General features: G+C 39.9%; 1 protein-coding gene and 1 pseudogene across 2 annotated transcripts; both read right to left on the reverse strand.

Moving 5' to 3' along the window:
• Positions 1-1,804: 1,804 nt before the first annotated feature.
• On the reverse strand, positions 1,805-2,105 carry LOC147003390 (prothymosin alpha pseudogene; annotated as a pseudogene).
• An 8,202-nt stretch (positions 2,106-10,307) lies between these two features.
• On the reverse strand, positions 10,308-13,759 carry LOC147003391 (vomeronasal type-1 receptor 4-like). Of its 2 annotated transcripts, none has more exons than XM_085840974.1 (2): positions 13,366-13,759; positions 10,308-12,366 (listed from the first exon to the last, which is right to left on the reverse strand). In XM_085840974.1, the coding sequence occupies exon 2, from the start codon at positions 12,212-12,214 to the stop codon at positions 11,297-11,299; it is 918 nt and encodes a 305-aa protein (XP_085697100.1). In that variant the 5' UTR covers positions 12,215-12,366; positions 13,366-13,759; the 3' UTR covers positions 10,308-11,296. The 2 variants fall into 2 exon arrangements, 1 of the variants encoding a protein (XP_085697100.1); XR_015047760.1 differs by lacking the exon at positions 10,308-12,366 and adding an exon at positions 12,520-12,712.
• Between the last annotated feature and the right edge of the window lie 538 nt (positions 13,760-14,297).

A 14,297-nucleotide genomic window follows, 5' to 3' on the forward strand; every position in this document is an offset into this window, starting at 1 on the left:
AACTTTTCACAAGCTTTTATAGGAAATAGCCAGGTAAAAAGTACAAGTTTTACGTCACCAAGGTGTTCTGCCAAGGGGCTTTACATAACCAAGGGGTCGTGTCCTATATTTTGGCAATGTACTCGATCTATTGGAACATTCTGGGACAGTACCAGGAGGCCCCTATCTCAAAAATGTTCTTGGCATAGTCTTCAGTTGGGAGGGGTAGGACTAGGTTTTTTCCAGGAGACCCCTTTATCTAAAAAATGTTCTTGGAGCAGTTTCCAATTGGGAGGGGGTACCTTGGGGTAAAAAGTTCAGGAGTGCTCCGGGAACTATCTCTGGATGGGAGGGGTAAGAGAACTCTGAGCTGAAGAGTTCATGGAGAGTTCAGGTGTCCAGTAATTTTAACTCTTTCAATGCCTAGTCTTACTACGCCATGTTATGCCATGTTTGGTTGATATTGTTGGGCAGTCTGCTCTTTACTTTTCTTTTCTTTTTAGAACAACTCAGCAAAATAAAATTCTGGTTTATTGTTGGACATTGTTTCACAAATACGTCAAACAGTCAAAAAAAAACAAAAAACAAAAAACAAAAAACAAAAACAAACCCAACAAAAAACAAACCAAGCCAAACCAACCAACCAAACAAACAAACAAAAACCCCCAGCAACTTCATAGACAAAAAAGGGAAAAAATCTTTTTATCTTTGGCCTTTTTAACCATCTCATACAAAACAACTACTTATAGTTCAGCTAGGTACATACCCAAAAAAGTTACTGGAATGCTCGGAATAAGATTGCTTTTTTTGTTGTTTTTGTGTTTTTTACAGGCTTTTTTTTTCTCCTTTGAGACTATAATGAACATGGTCACACCACAAGTAAAGTCTGAAGCAGGACGGAAGCTCTGAAGGCTGCTTTGGTTACTGGTTATCATTGAAAATGGCTGACTTCAGCCGGGCGTGGTGGCACACGCCTTTAATCCCAGCGCTCAGGAGGAAGAGGCAGGTGGATTTCTGAGTTCGAGACCAGCCTGGTCTACAAAGTGAGTTCTAGGACAGCCAGGACTCTATAGAGAAACCCTGTCTCGGAAAAAACAAAAACAAAAACAAAAAACAAAAACAAAAACAAAAAAAACCAAAACAAAACAAAAACAATGGCTGACCTCTAACAATATGTACAAAAATATAAAATGTAAATAAAAATACAAACAAAATCTCATTTTAAAGTATTTTTAAGAAAAAAAAAATGGGCTGGCGAGATGGCTCAACGGGTAAGAACACTGACTGCTCTTCTAAAGGTCCAGAGTTCAAATCCCAGCAACCACATAGTAGCTCACAACCATCCGTAATGAGATCTGATGCCCTCTTCTGGTGTGTCTGAAGTCAGCTACAGTGTACTTACATATAATAAATAAATAAATCTTTGGGCTGGTGAGATGGCTCAATGGATAAGAGCACCCGACTGCTCTTCCGAAGGTTCGAAGTTCAAATCCCAGCAACCACATGGTGGCTCACAACCACCCGTAATGAGATCTGACTCCCTCTTCTGGAGTGTCTGAAGACAGCTACAGTGTACTTACATGTAATAAATAAATAAATAAATAAATAAATAAATAAATAAATCTAAAAAAAAAAAAAGAAAAAAAAAAGAAAAAAAAAGCAGGGCATGGGGAGTTCTGGTTCTTTTATTCCCTCCCAAGTTGTCAATTCAAGTTGTGGTTTTGGTGGGGTGATAGAGAGCACATGTGATATGTGGGTGGCACGGCCCTCTGTGGGTGGGCGGGGCCTGTTTCTCTACTCAAGGGTGACCATGTTTAAATTCTGCTTCTTGGTGTCGACATCATCATCCTCATCATCCTTAGCTACCCACTTGACCGTAGGAGCCTCAGCTTCCTCATCTTCATCTCCACCCTCTTCCTCACCGTCACCTTCTTCCTCCTCCTCTTCATCCCCACCTTCTTCCTCTTCTTCATCTACTTCATTGTCAGCCTCCTGCTCCCCATTTTTCTCATTTTGAGCGTTCCTATTAGCAGGTGCATCTCTTCCATTGTCTGCCTCCTCTACAGCTTCTCTTTCAAGTCCTTGGTGGTGGTTTCGGAGCTGGTGTCCACTGCCGCATCTGACATGGTGGGGCATGCCTGTGATCTGATGCAGCAAGTGAGGAATTAGTTCAAGGACTCTGGTGAGGAAACTGCCAGAGTCCGCGTTGGAGGAGGCAGTGGGCAGCAAAGGTGACTGCAGAGAGCGCGGAGCACGAACGACCGGGAACTATGCAATGATTGCTTTTCCGAGGAGCCAGTCCAGTCTGCTCTTTTCTTTTCTTTCTTCTTCTTTTTTTAATTTTTTTTTATTACATCTTTTCCTCAATTACATTTCAATGCTATCCCAAAAGTCCCCCATACCCTCCCCCCCTACTTCCCTACCCACCCATTCCCATTTTTTTGGCCCTGGCGTTCCCCTGTACTGGGGCATATAAAGTTTGCATGTCCAATGGGCCTCTCTTTCCAGTGATGGCCGACTAGGCCATCTTTTGATACATAAGCAGCTAGAGTCAAGAGCTCCGGGGTACTGGTTAGGTCATAATGTTGTTCCACCCATAGGGTTGCGGATCCCTTCAGCTCCTTCAGTACTTTCTCCAGCTCCTCCATTGGGGGCCCTGTGATCGCTTCACTAGCTGACTGTGAGCATCCACTTCTGTGTTTGCCAGGCCCCAGCATAGTCTCACAAGAGACAGCTATATCTGGGTCCTTTCAGCAAAATCTTGCTAGTGAATGCAATGGTGTCAGCGTTTGGATGCGGATCATGGGATGGATCTCTGGATATGGCAGTCTCTAGATGGTCCATCCTTTCGTCACAGCTCCAAACTTTGTCTCTGTAACTCCTTCCATGGGTGTTCTGTTCCCAATTCTAAGGAGGGGCATAGTGTCCATACTTCAGTCTTCATTCTTCTTGAGTTTCATGTGTTTAGCAAACTGTATCTTATATCTTGGGTATCCTAAGTTTTGGGCTAATATCCACTTATCAGTGAATACATATTGTATGAGTTCCTTTGTGATTGTGTTACCTCACTCAGGATGATGCCCTCCAGGTCCATCCATTTGCCCAAGAATTTCATAAATTCATTCTTTTTAATAGCTGAGTAGTACTCCATTGTGTAAATGTACCACATTTTCTGTATCCATTCCTCTGTTGAGGGGCATCTGGGTTCTTTCCAGCTTTTCTAAAGGGGGGGAAAAGTAGCAGCAGTGGATCAGAGGGAGCGGGGAAGTTGTGGGGATATTTCGAGGAGAGGAAAAAGGGGAGGCTGCTGTTGAGATAGATTGTATGAGAGAAGAATAACGAAAAACCAGCAAAACAGAGAAAGAAAAAACAAGTTGCTATCTTGACTAGGTTGGCTGTCCAATAAGTTTCTGAGTTTCCTGACTCTATCCTTTCTGTTTTAGTTACTCTTCTATTTTTGTAATTAAGAACCAGAACCAAGACACTTCATTGAAGGAAGCATTAGTTGGTGGCTTGCTTAGAATTTCAGAGGGTGAGCCCATAATGATCATGGTGAAGAGCTTGGTGTTAGGCAGGTATGTCACTGGAACAGGAGCTGAAAAGTTATATCCTTATCTGTAAGCACAAAAAGGAGCGGGGATGGGCCTGGCATAGGCTTTTGGGACCTCAAAATCCACCCACAGAGGCACACTTCCTACCATAAGACCCCAATTCCTATTTCTTCCCAAACACCTTCCCTAACTAGTTAAAAATATCAAATGTATGACTTTATGGGGTCCATTCTAGTTCGGTTCATGCTAATACACACACACACACACACACACACACACACACACACACACACACACACACCTATATAGTTGCTGCAGTTGTAGACATTTGGAACCATGCATGCCTTTGACTTTAAGCCAATGTCAAATTCCATTGACACTGCTATGGGCGCTGAGACCTTAGACATCCCCCCCAGACAAAAAGTTGTTTCAACTATGGATTTATGACCTCAAATCTCTGTCTAACCAGAATCACTACATGGATCTACATGAGTGTGTTAAAAAAGTCAAATTTATATCCCTAGGCAAAGAAGATGGGTCTGCTCATGGACCTCTTTTCATGATGTGATTCCAAGTCCAGACGAACCACAGAAGCTTTGGCTTCCACCATTCAAGCCAGAGGTCATTAGCACCACCCAACACCATTTCTCACTGCCAACTGCAAGGAGGACAGGACACCTGATCTTCAGAGTCTGTGTTTAGACAGATCCCTTCACAAGTGAACATGTAGGCTAAATATAAAATGATGACTGTCATTATGACATTTTCAAGAATGTAGGTTATGTGTGTGTGACAATAGTAACTATAGAAGAGGTCATACATTTGGAAGAGAATGGGAAGGGCACAGGGGTAATTGGAGGGGAGAGGAACGTGTGGAAATGATATAAACACAATACTCATATATAACATCCTCCAAAAATATTAAAAGGAATTTAAAGATTTTCACTACTTTATTTTACATTATATTTTCCTGTTATATACAACATACTATTTTATACGTGTCAGTTCTGTGACTTGTAATATACATTTATGTATTGTACAATAATTATTTATTTATCATTGGTATTATTTATTTCAGAAATTTTGTATTGTATTTTGATCTTGTTCATCCTGCACCCTCATGTCCTCTTAGATCTAAAGGTCATTCCAACGTCACCTAACTATGTGTCCTCTCTACTAAAAGAAAAAAAAAAACAAATAATGAGGACTGGTTCTTCAAAGCCTCTCACTTTCTGAATCTTGTCTAGCAGTGGATTTCGTTGTTAATTCCTATCTATTGTAAGACGTTTTTCTCATGCTGTTGAGTGACACACTGATCTATGGGTATGTCAATATGTCATTACATTTATTTTTTTCCCTTTGCTCCCAGACACTCTCACCAATTCTTTTTTTAAAAATTGGTTATTTTATTTATTTACATTTCAAATATTATCCCTCTTCCCATTTTCACCTCCACAACCCCCCATCCTAATCCCCTCCCCCCTCCTTCTATGTGGGAGATAATTCACCCACCCACTCCAGCCTCACCACCCTAGCATTCTCCTATGTTGGGGCATCCAGGCACCACAGCACCAAAGGTGTCCCCTCCCATTGATGCCACTAAGGCAAACCTCTGCTACATAAGCAGCTGGATCCATAGACCCCTCCATGTGTACTCATTGGTTGGTGGTTTAATCACTGGGAGCTCAGGGTGTCGGGGGAGGGGCGGTCTGTTTGGTTGCAAACCCCTTCAGCGACTTCAGTCCTTCCCCTAACTCCTCCACTAGGGTCTCTATGCTTAGTTCAATGATTGGCTGCAATCATCTGTATTGGTCAAGCTCTGGCAGAGCCTCTCAGGGGACAGTTATACCTGGTTTCTCTCAGTAAGCACTTCTTGGTACCAGCAATAGTTAGTGTCTGGGTTTCATGCCTGCAGATGGGATGGATCCCTAGGTGGGGCAGTCTGGATGGCCTTTCCTTCAGTCTCTGCTCCACTCTTTGTCCCTGCATTTCCTTTATATAGGAACAATTCTGCGTTAATATATTTGAGATGGGTGTGTGGCCCCATCACTCAACTGGAGGCCATGCCTAACCTCTGGATATGGTCTCTACAGGCTCTCTCCCCCTTTGGTTGGGTATTTCAGCTAATGTCATCCCTCTTAGATCCTTCGAGCCTCTTGTTTTCCTGGCATTTTGGACTTTCTAGTGGCTCCCCAAAGTTCCCCATCCCCCACTGCTCTACACCTCTCCTTTAAATTTCCTGACTCTCTGTACCTCTCCCCTGTTTCCTCCCACACTCGATCCTGTCCCTGATATTTCTCCCCTCCCTCTCCATCCCAGGTTCCTCCCTTCCTCTGCCTCCTGTGATTATTTTGTTTCCCCTTCTAAGTAGGACTGAAGCATCCACACTTTGGTCTTCTTTCTTCTTTAGTTTCATATGGTCTGTGAGCTGTATGATAGGTATTCTGAGCTTTTTCCCTAATAGTCACTTGTCAGAGAGTACATACCATGTGTGTTCTTTTGTGACTGGGCTACCTCACTCAGGATGATATTTTCTAGTTCCATTCATTTGTGTAAGAATTCCATGAAGCCAGTGTTTTTAACAGCTGAGTAGTACTCCATTGTGTAAATGGACCACATTTTCTGTATCCATTCCTCTTTTGAGGGATATCTGGATTGTTTCCAGCTTTTGGCTATTATGAATTTGACTGCTATGAACATAGTGGGGCATGTGTCCTTGTTATATGTTGGAGCATCTTTTGGGTATATACCCAGTAGTGGTATAGTTGAGTCCTAAGGTAGTACTATGTCCAGTTTTCTGAGGAACTACCAGACTGATTTCCAGAGTGTTTGTACCAGCTTTCAATTTCACCAGTAATGGAAAAGTGTTCCTCTTTCTCCATATCCTTGCCAGAATCTGCGGCCACCTGAGTTTTTTATCTTAGCCATTTTGACTGCTGTGAGGTGGAATCTCAGGTTTGTTTTGGTTTGCATTTCCCTGATGATTAAAGATGTTGAACATTTGTTTAGGTGCTTCTTGGCCATTCAAGATTCCTCAGTTGAGAATTCTTTGTCTAGCTCTGTACCCCATTTTTAAATTGGGTTATCTGGTTCTCTGGAGTCTAACTTCTTGATTATATTGGACATAAGGCCTCTATCAAATGTAGGATTGGTAAAGATCTTTTCCTAATCTGTTGGTTGCCATTTTTCCTGTTGACAGTGCCCTTTATCTTACAGAAGCTATTCAATTTTATGAGATCCCACTTATCTATAGATGATCTTAGAGCCTGAGCCATTGGTGTTCTGTTCAGGAAATTTTTGCCTGTGCCGATGTGTTCAAGGATGCTCTTTCCCACTTTCTCTTCTATTAGAGTCAGTGTATCTGGTTTTATGTGGAATTCCTTGATCCACTTGGACTTGAGCATTGTACAAGGAGATAAGAATGGGTCAATTTGCATTCATCTATGTGCTGACTGCCACTTGAGCCAGCACTGTTTGTTGAATATGCAGTCACTTTCTCACTGGATGGTCTAGGCTTCTTTGTCAAAAATCAGTTGACCATAGGTGTGTGGGTTTAATTCTGGGTATGTTCAATTCTATTCCATTGATCTACCTGTCTGTCTCTATATCAATACCATGCTTTTTTTAATATATATATAACTTTGCTCTGTCATATAGCTTGAGGTCAGGGATGGTGATTTTCCCCCAGAAGTTCTATTATTGTTGAGAATAGTTTCTGCTTGTTTGGATTTTTTGTTATTCCAAATGAATTTGAGAATTGTTCTTTTTATTGAACTTATTTAGAATTTTAATGGGGATCGCAGTGAATTTGTAGATTGCTTTTGGTTAGATGCTCATTTTATACTGTTACTCCTTCTAATTCATGAGCCTGGGAGATCTTTCCATCTTCTGAATCTTCCTCAATTTCCTCCATCAGAGAATTGAAGTTCGTGACTGACAGATCTTTCACTTGCTTGGTTAGCATCACACCCAGATATTTTATATTCCTGGTGACTATTGTGAAGATTATCATAAACTTTCAACAAAATTTACCAAGTGAGATGAGAAAGAACACTTCATATTCAAAGGAAAAATCTACCAAGAGAAAGTATCAATTCTGAACATCTATGCCTCAAATGCAAGGGCATATACATTCATAGAAGAAACTTTACTAAAGCTCAAATAACACATTGAACCCCACACAATAATAGTGGGAGACTTCAACATCTCACTTTCACTAATGGACAGGTCATTGAGACAGAAACTAAACATAGACACAGTGAAACTAATAGAGATTACAAACCAAATGAATTTAACACATATCTACAGAACTTCCACCCTAAAGCAAAAGAATATCCCTTCTTCTCAGCACCTCATAGTACCTTCTCCAAAATAAACCATATAATCAGTCACAAAACAATCCTAAAGCATTACAAGAAGATTGTCATAATCCCATGCATCCTATCAGATCACCACAGAATAAGGCTGTTCTTCAATAACAACAAAAACAGCAGAAAATCAACATACCCATGGCAACTGAGCAAATACCTACTCAATGATGACTTGGTCAGGGATGAAATAGAGAAATTAAAGACTTCCTGGAATTCAAGGAAATTTATGACACAGCATACCCCAAATTATGGAACACAATGAAAGCAGTGCTAAGAGGAAAATTCATTGCACTAATTTTCCTCATAAAGAAATTGGAGAGATCATACACTAGCAACTTAACAGCATACCTAAGAACTCTAGAACAAAAAGAAGCAAACACACACAATAGGAGTAGAAGGCTGTAAATATTCAACCAAATAGAAACAAAGAGAATGGTACAAAGAATCCATAACACTAAAAGCTGTTTATTTTTCCTTTTTTTGAGAACATCAATAAAATAAATAAACTGATAGCTAAACTAACTAACTAATAACTAACTAACTAACTGGCCCAAAGACAGTGTTGAACTTAACAAAACCAGAAATGAAAAGGGAGACATAACAACAGACTGAAGAAATGCAAAAAACCATCAGATTCTACTACAAAAGCATATACTCAACAAAACTGAAAATCTAGATGAAATGGATGTTTTTTTGAGACAGATACCACGTACCAAAGTTGAATCAAGAGCAAGTAAACTCTCTAAACAGGTCCATATCCCCATAAGGAAATAGAAGAAGTCATTAAAAAACTCCCAACCCTAAAACAAACAAACAAACAAAAACAAAAACCAAACCAAAACAAACCCCAGGGACAGATGTCTTTAGTGTAGAATTCTATCAGACCTCCAAGGAAGAGCTAATACCAACACTCCTCCAACTATCCACAGAATAGAAACAAAAGGAGCACTACTTAATTCATTCTATGAAGCCATAATCACTCTGATATCTAAACCACACAAGGACCCAACCAAAAACGAGAACTTAAGGCCAACTTCACTTATGAATTATCAATGCAAAAATACTCAATAAAATTCTTGGAAACTGAATCCAAGAACACATCAAAATCATCATGTACTATGATCAAGTAGGCTTTATCCCAGGGATGCAAGGTTGGCTCATTATACAAAATCGATTAACATAATCCACTATATAAAAACAAATTCAAAGAATAAAATCACATGATTATCTCATTAGATGCTGAAAAAGCATTTTACAAAACACAAGTCACCTTCATGTTCAAAGTATTGGCTAGATGAGAAATTCAAGGCCAATGACTAAACATTATAAGAGCAATGTACAGCTAATCAACAGACAATATCAAATTAAATGGAGACATACTAGAAGCTATCCCACTGAAATCAGGAATAAAACAAGGATGCCTTCTCTATTCAATATAGTACTCAAAGTTCTAGCTAGAGCAATAGGACAACAAAAGGAGATCAAGGGGATACAAACTGGCAAAGAAATAGTCAAGGTATCACTGTTTGCAAATGATATGATAGTATACATAAACAACCCAAAAATTCTACCAGAGAACTAATATACAACTGATAAAAAGCTGATAAACAACTTCAGCAAAATGGCAGTATGTAAAAGTAACTCAAATAAAGCAGTCAATTTTTTTATTAGATATTGTCTTCATTTACATTTCAAATGCTATCCCGAAAGTCCCTTATACCTCCCCATACCCTGCTCCCCTACCAACCCGCTTCCATTTCTTGGCCCTGGTGTTCCCCTGTACTGGGGTATATAAAGTTTGCTAGACCAAGGGGCCTCTCTTCCCAGTGATGGTCGATTAGACCATCTTCTGCTACATATGCAGCTAGAGACACAAGCTCTCGGGGTACTGGTTTGTTCATATTGTTGTTCCACCTATAGGGTTGCAGACTCCTTCAGCTCCTTGGGTACTTTCTCTAGGTCCTTCATTGGGGATCCTGTGCTCTGTCTAATGGATGACTGTGAACATCTACTTCTGTGTTTTACAGGCACTGTCAGAGCCTCTCAGGAGACAGCTATATCAGGCTCCTGTCAGCAAAATCTTTGTTGGCATCTCCAATAGTATCTGGGTTTGACACCTATTATTATTATTATTAATTTTTTTTTTTGGTTTTTCAAGACAGGGTTTCTCTGTATAGCCCTGGCTGTCCTGGAACTCACTTTATAGACCAGGCTGGCCTCGAACTCAGAAATCTGCCTGCCTCTGCCTCCCGAGTGCTGGGATTAAAGGCGCATGCCACCATGCCCTGCCGACACCTATTATTCTGTTTCTTTTTAAATTTTTTTTTACATATTTTCCTCAATTACATTTCCAATGCTATCCCAACAGTCCCCCATACCCTCCCACCCACTTCCCTAACCACCCATTTCCATTTTTTTGGCCCTGGTGTTCCCCTGTACTGGGGCATATAAATTTTGCGTCTCCAATGGGCCTCTCTTTCCAGTGATGGCCGGCTAGGCCATCTTTTGATACATATGCAGCTAGAGTCAAGAGCTCCGGGGTACTGGTTAGTTCATAATGTTGTTCCACCTTTAGGGTTGCAGATCCCTTTAGCTCCTTGGGTACTTTCTCTAGCTCCTCCATTGGGAGCCCTCTGATCCATCCAATACCTGACTGTGAGCATCCACTTCTGTGTTTGCTAGGCCCTGGCATAGTCCCACAAGAGACAGCTATATCAGGGTCCTTTCAGCAAAATCTTGCTAGTGTTTGCAATGACACCTATTATTCTTAAGTAGAGGGAATCCACATAAATATATACACATCCAAAATACATATACAAATAGAAAAAGTGCCAAAATATTTCTTTGTTCACAGGAATAAGTACCACAATTCAGGGTTCCAGTTTCATCACATGATAGCTATAACCACTCCAGATATTTATCTTGTGGGCCCTGCTGTCTGTGGTCATTTTCAGGCAGCTGAAAAGGTTAGAGGCTTGATTTTAATCTGAGAAAACAATTTTGTAACTGGGGAAGCAACTGACAGAAAGACTGATAACTTTGCCTCCTCTTTGTACTATTACCTTTTGTTTCCGGTCTGACAGGCAGGTGTTTCTGATGACTGGAAAAACAGCTTCACCGCGGCCCAGAGTGAAGAGTTTGCCACGATCTTTCAGGGGAAGATGTTCATTTGGATGTTGGCATCCTCCCTAGTCCTGAGATTATACCTCTTAAGGCTCTTGATTGTGAGCTGTCTTTGCCTCTTTTCTTCTTTATTCTAGATGTATTGAGCAGTAAGTAGTGTGAACCATGACTTGTTCATGCAAAAGATGTTTAACGCATATTTATGGAATAAAATTCTTAATGGTATTAATAAAACTGCCTTCTGTGTTTGGCATTTTTCAGTGACTCTGGCTTTCAACAGCTGAATAGCACAGAACAAGGAGCCTTAGGATCTCTGAAGATCAACAGTAAGGGAGAAATTGTGGGGAAGCCTGCAATAAAAACTTCATCAACATGCCTCACAAAGAGACGAGAATCTATAAAAAATGTTTGAAAGATGATACAAATACAATGTAGAAGATAAAAGTTAACAAATGTGACCACCAGCATCAGGATAGTATGGGTTGCTCTGGTCTCAGCTTGGCCTCTGGGGTTCTGATTGGGTTTGAGGATGTGCTGCATTCGCTGGTGATGTCTATGGAGGAGAAGTACCATGGAGACACTGGTCCAGACCATGATGCTTATGAACGTGGCATCATGGGCAAATTGCAAGAAGATGATGCCTACACTGAATCCAGAAGTGGAACAGAACAACTTGCTTTTAGAGCCATTATTATTGTCTGTTATCTGTGGACCAGTGACTTTAATTGGAATGTGGATGTTATTTAAGACACTGAAGAACCAGCAACTGTAACAAGAATAACTTGCCATGTTTGTGACACTTGCTCTGAGTATAAGTTTTCCTTTATTAACAGGAACAAGAGTGACAAACTGATGGATACTCAGGACACAGGTGGAACACAAGTTTATGCTTCTTGCCACCAGGCGAGTGAAGAATTCTAATTTACATTTGAGGTCACTTAGAGGATTTCTTGGAGCAAAAGCCATCATGTTGTTTGGAAATATAGTGAACAAGAGAGTCAAGGCATTGGTCACAGCCATGTGGCTTAAAATCACCTGTCTGGGCCTCTGTTGAGAACCAGTCAAGACTGGATAGAAATTATGGACAAATAGACAGACATTGGCCACAGTTCCAACTCCAAACTGGCAAAGCAAGAGGATCTGAAGAGTCACTTCCTCAGTGGTTTTCAGGGATTTATCATGAGCAGACATGAAGAGGCCTTTATTCAACTCTGGAGTGATGATTAGGCAGGACACTGCTATCCTCAGGAGTCTGTTCTATTGTCCATGCTTATCAATTGATTTGGGATAATTTCTTCTCTTGATAAGTGAGACACTATTCTTTCACAATAAAGGAACTTTGCCTGGAGAACAATATAGGGACAGTAACTCAGAATAATATTTTATACTTATTGAATCACTCCTGCCTCGATATATTTTGTATAGCAACTACATCTTTATGATCACATAGGTCAATAACCTACACAATAACACACATTTTCACATACCATGGGCTTTTGATTACTAATAAAGACAGGAAAGAGACTAGTATGAGTATGTAACTCCATCATCAGAATTCAATACAATTAGGAGGGGAGGATGTTGCAAATGGCATGTAAATTAATAAAAATCAATTAATCAATAATAAATTAAAGAGTCCTTCATCAGATTTTGGCATCAGAATTCAACATAATTAGGAGAGAGAAGAGGCTGAAAAAGAAATGAATCTTAATCAATAAAATAAATTAATCCATAAAAAAGAAAAGAAAAGAAAAATACACCATAAAATAATTATGAAAATGTCCTTATATTAAAGTAACATGTTTAAAGTAATGTGTATGTTAATAACATGTATGGTTACATATAACAATCAATAAGGTTTGGAAACTGAATTCAGTTGTAGAATATTAAGTTGTTGGCTTTTGAGAATTTTTTTTATGCTATTCATCCACACAACCAAATATGAAATATTTGTGATAAATCCACCTGTGTTCTAATCACACAGATGAATATACGTTTACATATGTATCCTCCATGTGAAAAAAACCAACTGCTAACAAATTACATTTATTCACAATTTTTCTGATCTTAATTTTTGGTCTAAAATGTCAGGTGCCAGAGTCTTACCTACATCATCTCCAGCTTCCTGCCAAAATTATTAACACAGTCAGTATTATACCCTTTGCAAGCTGATGCCTAGTCTCCACTTTACTCATTTATTTGTTTTCTATAGGAACATGAGGGCCTCTACCCACCAGATAAAATTCAACATCTCACGTGCATAGGTTACACTAAATGCTGTTTTCTGCTGAGTACTATTCTAGGACACAGATATTTCTTTGAGATGAAAGGAAAATATTTACCTATTTGTATTAAACTGCAGTCTTATAAAAGAAATAATGGTTCATGTTGGCTATAGAACACAATTTTCACTGAAGACAGGAGAAAAGAATTCTAAGCAGAAATCTATGGTTGAAAGAATCCCATCTTCTGTGCCACAGTCAGGATGAAGATGCTCATCTGAAGGCCAGCTGCAGAGCCCAGCTCTTAAAGAATCATATCTCATAGTGCCTGTTACATTGAAGAAGTTCTCTGTGTCACTCTTTGCCTGAGAAAGAATGCAAGGGAATGGAGATTGGTTTCTTAGTCTCGATGCAGTGCTTTGAAGGTAACCCAGCAGAGTCTAGTTTTCCAGTCTCATAAAATAATAGGGTACATGGATGTGACATCCTTCAGAGAGTATATTATTGTGTCATCTGTGGCGTCTGCACATTTGTCTGCATGGTGTCTTTGGGATACCTCCAATGAAGGAAAAATCATTTATCCCCAGAGCAAACCTCCATTCCTTTTTGATGCTTACTAATGATGTCTAGGAGTTTGTTAGGTGTTAATGAGTACCTGGGCAGAAGTTAGAGGAGCGTTTTCATGTTCCCTTTGGGAGAATCTATGTTCTGAATTGATCTTGTAGTCAAATGTGAATTGGGGCGCTCAAGAGTAAAACAAGGGATACATTATGTGCATTTCTACAGAGTACTATTTCACTCTTGCAAAATTATACTGACAACAGGTCTTTGGAGAAAACTGGCAAGAAGTTATTCAGCTTTCCTAATTTCCCAGGAAGTTGCATCATTCCAACTTTCCCCATGTTTATCCCAGGACACATACTTCTGACAAATTTATTAATTGAAGCTACTCTTCCCCACCTGGGTCCTGGGGTTATTCCAGTATCCGCTTCTTTGAAGGTAGATGATGACTTATTTTCTGACATACTCATGAATCCTTATCAGAAGTCTAA

The sequence above is a fragment of the Mus caroli genome, unplaced genomic scaffold (genome assembly GCF_978045245.1).
Source record: "Mus caroli unplaced genomic scaffold, Mus_caroli_1 scaffold_8, whole genome shotgun sequence".
Classification (NCBI taxonomy): domain Eukaryota; kingdom Metazoa; phylum Chordata; class Mammalia; order Rodentia; family Muridae; genus Mus; species Mus caroli.